Genomic DNA, 10,874 nt, shown 5'->3' on the forward strand with positions numbered 1-10,874 from the left:
ATCAAACATATTATAAGAAATTGGATGCTCCTATTTATAAAGAAACAGCCCCCCTAATTAGAAAAATAATTGACAATCTACATAAAAAGAAATTCATTAATGCTAAACAAAAATCTTACCTGCTTGGGCCTCCTGAACCCAGAGCCAGGAGATTTTATTTGCTCCCTAAAATACACAAAAAAAGAGAAGCTTGGAGCAAGAAAAATGAGATCCCACATGGAAGACCAATTGTTTCAGACTGTGGGAGTGAAACATATAACACAGCAGAATTTATTGATCATTATTTATACCCTCTATCCATATTACACAAAAGCTATATTAAAGATACCTATGATTTTATTGAAAAAATCAAATTAATTTCCCTACCTCAGGACTCTATTCTATTTACCATTGACATAGACAGTTTGTACACTAACATTGATATAAATGAAGGAATTAGTTGCATTAAAAGAATATTCTTTAAGTACCCAGATTCGAGGAGGCCAGATCGTGAATTAATCCAGCTGCTGGAGATCAACCTGAAAAGGAATGACTTTGTTTTTGACGGAAACTTCTTCCTGCAAGTGAAAGGTACAGCCATGGGTAAAAAATTTGCACCTGCCTATGCAAATATATTCATGGCTGACTGGGAGGAGGGTGCCCTCAGCACTTGCAGAAAGACCCCTTTATTTTATTTCAGATACCTGGACGACATCTGGGGGGTCTGGACTCATTCTGAAGAAGACTTTAAGGAATTCCTCAATCATTTAAACACATACAATCCCTCCATTACAGTCAAGTCCACTACAAGCGTTAAAGCGGTAGATTTTCTGGACACAACCACCTTTAAAGGACCAAATTTTGACACGACACACAAATTGGATATCAAGGTTTTTTTCAAAGAAACAGACACACATGCCCTCTTATTTAAAACCAGTTATCACCCAAGGCACACATATGCCGGCCTCATCAAGTCACAACTCCTCAGATTCCACAGGATATGTACGCAGAGAGCAGATTTTGAGGAGGCTGTTAAGATCCTGTTCTCTGCACTTTCCAAAAGAGGATATTCCAGGACTTTCCTCAGGGCATGTAGGAAAGGCTTCCTTGAGTCCAGACCCCCCGATCCGTCTCCCCTACTTCCTCTGATCACAACCTTCACCTCTTCAGCAGGCCAATTTGTATATAATATTAAACAAAATTTCACCAAATTCCAATCAGAAACCTCTTTACTTCAAAATTATAGAATAATTGCGGCATATAAAAGGAACAAAAATTTGAGAGACTTCCTAGTTAAAGCTGAAGTCAAACCTCTGGAGAAACCCAAGGTGAAAGGTCAGAGTGATTTTTTCAAACAGTTGAGTTGGGTACAAAATAAATTTAACAACACAATTTTTAAATTAGATCAATTAGGCCACCCTAAATTAAAAAATTGTGTTTATCTAATCACATGTAAAATTTGTAAAATGAATTATGTCGGCGAAACGGGAAACACCCTCCTCACCCGTTTTGTCCAACACAGACATAATATTCAAAAGCAAAAAAAGACACATGTACCCCTAATTCGACACTTTATTAGGCACGGTTGGACCTCTGTTTCGGCTCTGGTGCTGAACTCCAACCCGGCGTGGTCTCCGGCCCAGAGGAGGAGAGCTGAAAGGCTCTGGATCCACAGGTTGGACACTAAGATCCCCAGGGGCCTCAACGAGAGATAGGCTGCACTGTTGATTCTCCGGGCGGGACGTGCCCGTGCATCTGGGCGGGGTAGAGGGTAAGAGGCATTGGTTTGGGGAACCAATATTGGTTTCCTGACCTTTGACCTTGAACCCAAACCCTGCTCCAACCCGCAACACTCGTCCTAACCAGCCAGTGCCTCCCGCCTGGGTTCTTCTTCAGTGTCCTGTCTTCTCTGTGGTGACCATGGGATCCCTCCACACCTGTTTAAAACACAGAAACAATCAAGGATTAGTGCCTAAACCTAAAGTCCCATTCCCTTGCCTAATCCTAACCTTTGACCCCCTCCTAATTTGAATATCTTTCTTTATGCCCTTACCAAAGATTTTTCTCTAACCCTAACCATCCTAATTTGTATATTTTTTTTTTTTTTTTTTTTTTTTTTTTTTTTTTTTTTTTTTTTTATGCCCTTACCAAAGATTTTTTTCTAACCCTAACCACTTAAAACTATGCATTATTAACCCTAATTTATAATTTTAACCCTAAATGTAAATATTTCCCCTAACCAAAATCCCTAAACACTCACGCTGTGCATCACCTGTCTTAATTTATATGTTTGACTTTTATTTTTAATCCTGAACGGTTGAATAAAAGTTGTTTAAAACCTAATTTTTATTAAAACATGTATATATAATGTAAATATTGAACTATCCTTGTAAATATGTAAATATGTTGCATAATTTTATTGATTTTCTATGGTTTTGCCATCCTGACCTGTAAATATGTTTGTTGGCCTTCCACTGCACTGGATACAGTTCCTTTTTTTGACCAGTAGGGGGCGGGAGCGCTATTTGGTGTTTGTATATGTTTAAATCTCCTCCTCAGCCTCCCCCCTCCCTTCCTGTTCTATGACGTGTTACCTGCACTCGTTCGGCCAATCAGAGCCAACTGTTTATTCTGCTTGTTTGAAGTGCGAAATTTGAAACTGTTCTGCTTTATATACTTGAATCTTAACCGATGTTCTTAGTTGAGACAGCAGACTGCCTGATGAAGGTTTAATTTTGACCGAAACGTCGCGTTTTGTTTGCTTGTCTCGTGTTCTGAATAAAATAAGTGCCGAACGGCCTTAAAAGCAGTTCAGTTTTCCCGATTTTTCATTTATTCTATTTTAGTTAATTTTTATTTTTTCATTTAATCACAGTTTAGATTTTTTTATAAAACTTTTTTTATCATCCATCCAAAATGGTTTGGAATTCTGATCCTCTGGATTATGAGGATGACAACTGGACAACAGTCCACTACCACCGCGGCAGACAACGCAACCGGCAACTGGAGAACCGCTACCTCCGGAGCTACGAAGCGGCACCGAACAACTGGGACCCCCCTCAACAACGCTGGAGGCCCAGCTATGCTTCGGTGACCCGCTACCCCACGGCGGATCGCAGCAGAAGCTCCGGTCCACAACACCGCCAGCGGCAGTACCCTCCTTCCCGACACGGCGGATCCTTCCAGCCACGTCAGAGGTACCCTCCGCAACGCCGTGAGCCGCGTCCTTATGGTCGCGATGTGGACTTCCGACCACAACCATACCGCTCCCAGCCCCGCAACCAGTACCGCCAACCACGTACTGACTCCCGGGGCTGGAACAACAACGGAGCACCACGTCGGAACCACAACCAGCAGCATCAGCACCAGCAACATCAGTGGCAACAGCAGCAGCGCCAGCAACGGAGACAGCAGCGACAGCAGCCTCAGCAGCGGCAGCAACGCCAGCCCCAACCACGCCCAGCACCACGGAACAGGCCGAACCGCACCGAATACCAGCAATCGGACGACCCGGACTTTACCGTTAAGGTCAGATCCCTACACAGGCTGCTTAAAGCCACCCACCACCTCAACAATGTATCCCAGAAAGATCGTGACCCACCGGCCATCCAGCGGATCACCATCAACCTGGCTGAGGCGATCAAACCTGCCAATCCATCAATTAAAACACTCGATTTAATTGATGGAAATGCCAGGAACTGGGCCTTCAACACAATGTGCATCCTGAGGCAACACTATCAGGATGTGCAAGAAGAAGAAAAACAGCTGCTTCTGGCACTAGGTGGCGACATGCTGCAACCGCTGGAGGTTGCTGTGAAATGGGCCAAACGCAACCTGGGCAAAAGATTCAACCCATCTGTAGCAGATGATGTCCAGGCTTACCTGCTGGCCTCAGATGATGATGGGGCTCCCCCCTCTCCTGCTGGATCCTCTGCTGCTTCCTCCTCCTCCTCATCCAACCCATCCTCTCGGCACCTGAATACAGAGGATGATGGGCCACCTCAGCAAGCTGCAGAAACAGAGGGTGAACCTGCTGATCACCCTCCACCAACTCAAGCTGCAACTACAGAGGAGGAGGATGAATATGATTACTTCCACCGTTCCCCCTCCCAACCGGTGGTCCCTCGATCTTCCCCCTCCTCTTCCTCCTCCTCTCCCTCCCCCCCTCCTCCCCCACCCCCTAGACCTGTCATGTCAACCACAGCTACCATGACAGATCCTCCCCAAAATGACTGGTCACCTGTGACATCTGTGAGGAGCCTGGATGCAGCATGCAGCCCCCCTCCCCCTCACCATGCAGCAGAGAACATCACTCCTCTGCCCCAACGTCAGCAGGACCCAGCCAGAGAAACCACCTCTGTCCCCCGGAGAACAGCTCAAACCCCTGTGCCTGCTCCTCCACAGAGAAGGTCAACTCCTGCTCTAGATGAGGACATCTCCTTTGTGGCTGAGTTCCTGCAGGAGGAGCTCCAGAGATACAGATCTCCATCTACCCGCTCCTCCACCCCCACACCCTCCCTTCGTGAAGTTCGAATGACCTCTCTGCGACCCAGGATGGCCCCCATCCAACGCAGGCTACAGGTCAGCACTCAACGTAAGCTCACGTTTGGTGTTCCTGCCTCTGTCTCCTCCACGGCCGGCCCCACGGGCCCTTCTGTCGGCCGGGCCCTGATGACAGCCGGGCAGGAGGGCGTCCTGTCCAAGACCAGGAACTGGGCCCTCAACCTCGACAGCAGATGTGTCATCATCGGAGACTCCAACGTAGCGAGGTTCCCGAACGTGAGCAACCCTGATCTGCAGGTCATCAGCTTCTCCGGTGCCAGATGGAGACATCTGACACACCTGTTTGGAAGAACGCAGATCAACGAGGGTGTCGAGCGTCTGATCCTCTCTCTGGGGATCAACCACAGATCCCAGAGAAACAAGGAAGCTGTTGTGAGAGAGATGAAGGCGGCTGTGAGAGCTGCCAGGACCAAGTGTCCTAATGCAGATGTTTATGTTCCTGAGGTCAACTTCTCATCTGCTCTGCCTCAACATGAACAGGCAATCCTCTCTCACCTGAACACTCACATCATGCAGCTTCCTCTCTACATCCCTGCACTGAAGAAGACGTCCTTCACGGTGGCCAGGGACAGAATCCACTGGACCAAGGCCACTGCATCCCGTCTTCTCAACCACTGGGGTGAGTGGTTAAAATAGATTGCCCTGAGAGCCTTGGAGAGAAGGAAGGGCACTCTCAGATTGTACATAATAATATCTGTAATCTTTCAAAATCCTTTATTCTGAGTGATGCACAGCGTTCCCTTTTGAGCAGAGGTCTAACCTTCATTCCTAGTCAGGTTGACAATAAACAAATAACTAAAATGCAAATGAGGTTTGAATTACAAAAGTATCACAGAAGAATTAAACTAGCAGTGTATTACAAGGATGATGTATCTAACAGTAATAAGAACCTACCTTTCTTACCTGAATCCGACTGGTCTCCTCCAATCGACGCTCTTCCTCCTGAGGTGGGAAAATTAATTAATAAAGATCTAAAATACCTAGATAAAAACTTTAAATTTAGTAAAACCATACCTAACCTAACTATAGAAGAAAGCAAAGCACTTAAAGAATTAATGGATAACAAGAATATAATAATTAAACCTGCTGATAAAGGCAGTGCTATTGTGATTATGGATAGAGAACAGTACCTGTGGGAGGGCTATAAACAATTATACAATCAAACATATTATAAGAAATTGGATGCTCCTATTTATAAAGAAACAGCCCCCCTAATTAGAAAAATAATTGACAATCTACATAAAAAGAAATTCATTAATGCTAAACAAAAATCTTACCTGCTTGGGCCTCCTGAACCCAGAGCCAGGAGATTTTATTTGCTCCCTAAAATACACAAAAAAAGAGAAGCTTGGAGCAAGAAAAATGAGATCCCACATGGAAGACCAATTGTTTCAGACTGTGGGAGTGAAACATATAACACAGCAGAATTTATTGATCATTATTTATACCCTCTATCCATATTACACAAAAGCTATATTAAAGATACCTATGATTTTATTGAAAAAATCAAATTAATTTCCCTACCTCAGGACTCTATTCTATTTACCATTGACATAGACAGTTTGTACACTAACATTGATATAAATGAAGGAATTAGTTGCATTAAAAGAATATTCTTTAAGTACCCAGATTCGAGGAGGCCAGATCGTGAATTAATCCAGCTGCTGGAGATCAACCTGAAAAGGAATGACTTTGTTTTTGACGGAAACTTCTTCCTGCAAGTGAAAGGTACAGCCATGGGTAAAAAATTTGCACCTGCCTATGCAAATATATTCATGGCTGACTGGGAGGAGGGTGCCCTCAGCACTTGCAGAAAGACCCCTTTATTTTATTTCAGATACCTGGACGACATCTGGGGGGTCTGGACTCATTCTGAAGAAGACTTTAAGGAATTCCTCAATCATTTAAACACATACAATCCCTCCATTACAGTCAAGTCCACTACAAGCGTTAAAGCGGTAGATTTTCTGGACACAACCACCTTTAAAGGACCAAATTTTGACACGACACACAAATTGGATATCAAGGTTTTTTTCAAAGAAACAGACACACATGCCCTCTTATTTAAAACCAGTTATCACCCAAGGCACACATATGCCGGCCTCATCAAGTCACAACTCCTCAGATTCCACAGGATATGTACGCAGAGAGCAGATTTTGAGGAGGCTGTTAAGATCCTGTTCTCTGCACTTTCCAAAAGAGGATATTCCAGGACTTTCCTCAGGGCATGTAGGAAAGGCTTCCTTGAGTCCAGACCCCCCGATCCGTCTCCCCTACTTCCTCTGATCACAACCTTCACCTCTTCAGCAGGCCAATTTGTATATAATATTAAACAAAATTTCACCAAATTCCAATCAGAAACCTCTTTACTTCAAAATTATAGAATAATTGCGGCATATAAAAGGAACAAAAATTTGAGAGACTTCCTAGTTAAAGCTGAAGTCAAACCTCTGGAGAAACCCAAGGTGAAAGGTCAGAGTGATTTTTTCAAACAGTTGAGTTGGGTACAAAATAAATTTAACAACACAATTTTTAAATTAGATCAATTAGGCCACCCTAAATTAAAAAATTGTGTTTATCTAATCACATGTAAAATTTGTAAAATGAATTATGTCGGCGAAACGGGAAACACCCTCCTCACCCGTTTTGTCCAACACAGACATAATATTCAAAAGCAAAAAAAGACACATGTACCCCTAATTCGACACTTTATTAGGCACGGTTGGACCTCTGTTTCGGCTCTGGTGCTGAACTCCAACCCGGCGTGGTCTCCGGCCCAGAGGAGGAGAGCTGAAAGGCTCTGGATCCACAGGTTGGACACTAAGATCCCCAGGGGCCTCAACGAGAGATAGGCTGCACTGTTGATTCTCCGGGCGGGACGTGCCCGTGCATCTGGGCGGGGTAGAGGGTAAGAGGCATTGGTTTGGGGAACCAATATTGGTTTCCTGACCTTTGACCTTGAACCCAAACCCTGCTCCAACCCGCAACACTCGTCCTAACCAGCCAGTGCCTCCCGCCTGGGTTCTTCTTCAGTGTCCTGTCTTCTCTGTGGTGACCATGGGATCCCTCCACACCTGTTTAAAACACAGAAACAATCAAGGATTAGTGCCTAAACCTAAAGTCCCATTCCCTTGCCTAATCCTAACCTTTGACCCCCTCCTAATTTGAATATCTTTCTTTATGCCCTTACCAAAGATTTTTCTCTAACCCTAACCATCCTAATTTGTATATTTTTTTTTTTTTTTATGCCCTTACCAAAGATTTTTTTCTAACCCTAACCACTTAAAACTATGCATTATTAACCCTAATTTATAATTTTAACCCTAAATGTAAATATTTCCCCTAACCAAAATCCCTAAACACTCACGCTGTGCATCACCTGTCTTAATTTATATGTTTGACTTTTATTTTTAATCCTGAACGGTTGAATAAAAGTTGTTTAAAACCTAATTTTTATTAAAACATGTATATATAATGTAAATATTGAACTATCCTTGTAAATATGTAAATATGTTGCATAATTTTATTGATTTTCTATGGTTTTGCCATCCTGACCTGTAAATATGTTTGTTGGCCTTCCACTGCACTGGATACAGTTCCTTTTTTTGACCAGTAGGGGGCGGGAGCGCTATTTGGTGTTTGTATATGTTTAAATCTCCTCCTCAGCCTCCCCCCTCCCTTCCTGTTCTATGACGTGTTACCTGCACTCGTTCGGCCAATCAGAGCCAACTGTTTATTCTGCTTGTTTGAAGTGCGAAATTTGAAACTGTTCTGCTTTATATACTTGAATCTTAACCGATGTTCTTAGTTGAGACAGCAGACTGCCTGATGAAGGTTTAATTTTGACCGAAACGTCGCGTTTTGTTTGCTTGTCTCGTGTTCTGAATAAAATAAGTGCCGAACGGCCTTAAAAGCAGTTCAGTTTTCCCGATTTTTCATTTATTCTATTTTAGTTAATTTTTATTTTTTCATTTAATCACAGTTTAGATTTTTTTATAAAACTTTTTTTATCATCCATCCAAAATGGTTTGGAATTCTGATCCTCTGGATTATGAGGATGACAACTGGACAACAGTCCACTACCACCGCGGCAGACAACGCAACCGGCAACTGGAGAACCGCTACCTCCGGAGCTACGAAGCGGCACCGAACAACTGGGACCCCCCTCAACAACGCTGGAGGCCCAGCTATGCTTCGGTGACCCGCTACCCCACGGCGGATCGCAGCAGAAGCTCCGGTCCACAACACCGCCAGCGGCAGTACCCTCCTTCCCGACACGGCGGATCCTTCCAGCCACGTCAGAGGTACCCTCCGCAACGCCGTGAGCCGCGTCCTTATGGTCGCGATGTGGACTTCCGACCACAACCATACCGCTCCCAGCCCCGCAACCAGTACCGCCAACCACGTACTGACTCCCGGGGCTGGAACAACAACGGAGCACCACGTCGGAACCACAACCAGCAGCATCAGCACCAGCAACATCAGTGGCAACAGCAGCAGCGCCAGCAACGGAGACAGCAGCGACAGCAGCCTCAGCAGCGGCAGCAACGCCAGCCCCAACCACGCCCAGCACCACGGAACAGGCCGAACCGCACCGAATACCAGCAATCGGACGACCCGGACTTTACCGTTAAGGTCAGATCCCTACACAGGCTGCTTAAAGCCACCCACCACCTCAACAATGTATCCCAGAAAGATCGTGACCCACCGGCCATCCAGCGGATCACCATCAACCTGGCTGAGGCGATCAAACCTGCCAATCCATCAATTAAAACACTCGATTTAATTGATGGAAATGCCAGGAACTGGGCCTTCAACACAATGTGCATCCTGAGGCAACACTATCAGGATGTGCAAGAAGAAGAAAAACAGCTGCTTCTGGCACTAGGTGGCGACATGCTGCAACCGCTGGAGGTTGCTGTGAAATGGGCCAAACGCAACCTGGGCAAAAGATTCAACCCATCTGTAGCAGATGATGTCCAGGCTTACCTGCTGGCCTCAGATGATGATGGGGCTCCCCCCTCTCCTGCTGGATCCTCTGCTGCTTCCTCCTCCTCCTCATCCAACCCATCCTCTCGGCACCTGAATACAGAGGATGATGGGCCACCTCAGCAAGCTGCAGAAACAGAGGGTGAACCTGCTGATCACCCTCCACCAACTCAAGCTGCAACTACAGAGGAGGAGGATGAATATGATTACTTCCACCGTTCCCCCTCCCAACCGGTGGTCCCTCGATCTTCCCCCTCCTCTTCCTCCTCCTCTCCCTCCCCCCCTCCTCCCCCACCCCCTAGACCTGTCATGTCAACCACAGCTACCATGACAGATCCTCCCCAAAATGACTGGTCACCTGTGACATCTGTGAGGAGCCTGGATGCAGCATGCAGCCCCCCTCCCCCTCACCATGCAGCAGAGAACATCACTCCTCTGCCCCAACGTCAGCAGGACCCAGCCAGAGAAACCACCTCTGTCCCCCGGAGAACAGCTCAAACCCCTGTGCCTGCTCCTCCACAGAGAAGGTCAACTCCTGCTCTAGATGAGGACATCTCCTTTGTGGCTGAGTTCCTGCAGGAGGAGCTCCAGAGATACAGATCTCCATCTACCCGCTCCTCCACCCCCACACCCTCCCTTCGTGAAGTTCGAATGACCTCTCTGCGACCCAGGATGGCCCCCATCCAACGCAGGCTACAGGTCAGCACTCAACGTAAGCTCACGTTTGGTGTTCCTGCCTCTGTCTCCTCCACGGCCGGCCCCACGGGCCCTTCTGTCGGCCGGGCCCTGATGACAGCCGGGCAGGAGGGCGTCCTGTCCAAGACCAGGAACTGGGCCCTCAACCTCGACAGCAGATGTGTCATCATCGGAGACTCCAACGTAGCGAGGTTCCCGAACGTGAGCAACCCTGATCTGCAGGTCATCAGCTTCTCCGGTGCCAGATGGAGACATCTGACACACCTGTTTGGAAGAACGCAGATCAACGAGGGTGTCGAGCGTCTGATCCTCTCTCTGGGGATCAACCACAGATCCCAGAGAAACAAGGAAGCTGTTGTGAGAGAGATGAAGGCGGCTGTGAGAGCTGCCAGGACCAAGTGTCCTAATGCAGATGTTTATGTTCCTGAGGTCAACTTCTCATCTGCTCTGCCTCAACATGAACAGGCAATCCTCTCTCACCTGAACACTCACATCATGCAGCTTCCTCTCTACATCCCTGCACTGAAGAAGACGTCCTTCACGGTGGCCAGGGACAGAATCCACTGGACCAAGGCCACTGCATCCCGTCTTCTCAACCACTGGGGTGAGTGGTTAAAATAGATTGCCCTGAGAGCCTTGGAGAGAAG

The 10,874-nt window shown here is 46.3% G+C and overlaps 4 protein-coding genes across 4 annotated transcripts; all 4 read left to right on the top strand.

Annotated features, from left to right (window-relative positions):
* Positions 1-8: 8 nt before the first annotated feature.
* On the top strand, positions 9-1,694 carry LOC148152363 (uncharacterized; the record flags this gene model as incomplete). The annotated part of the gene is made up of 1 exon (XM_088003633.1): positions 9-1,694. A coding segment is annotated over one exon (1,686 nt), but the record flags the coding sequence as incomplete, so codon positions are not given.
* Positions 1,695-2,079: 385 nt separating this feature from the next.
* On the top strand, positions 2,080-5,178 carry LOC148152364 (uncharacterized). The gene has a single exon (XM_088003620.1). It carries the CDS (start codon positions 2,896-2,898, stop codon positions 5,176-5,178), a length of 2,283 nt encoding a protein of 760 aa, XP_087859746.1. The 5' UTR covers positions 2,080-2,895.
* A 148-nt stretch (positions 5,179-5,326) lies between these two features.
* Positions 5,327-7,394, top strand: LOC148152365 (uncharacterized). Its single transcript, XM_088003621.1, has one exon. It carries the CDS (start codon positions 5,343-5,345, stop codon positions 7,392-7,394), a length of 2,052 nt encoding a protein of 683 aa, XP_087859747.1. The 5' UTR covers positions 5,327-5,342.
* Positions 7,395-7,834: 440 nt separating this feature from the next.
* On the top strand, positions 7,835-10,848 carry LOC148152366 (uncharacterized). Its single transcript, XM_088003622.1, has one exon. The coding sequence runs from the start codon at positions 8,566-8,568 to the stop codon at positions 10,846-10,848; it is 2,283 nt and encodes a 760-aa protein (XP_087859748.1). The 5' UTR covers positions 7,835-8,565.
* Positions 10,849-10,874: the final 26 nt, after the last annotated feature.

This window comes from Poecilia mexicana, unplaced genomic scaffold (assembly GCF_051168715.1).
Source record: "Poecilia mexicana isolate PSO_F unplaced genomic scaffold, ASM5116871v1 ptg000084l_RagTag, whole genome shotgun sequence".
In the NCBI taxonomy this organism is placed as follows: Eukaryota; Metazoa; Chordata; class Actinopteri; order Cyprinodontiformes; family Poeciliidae; genus Poecilia; species Poecilia mexicana.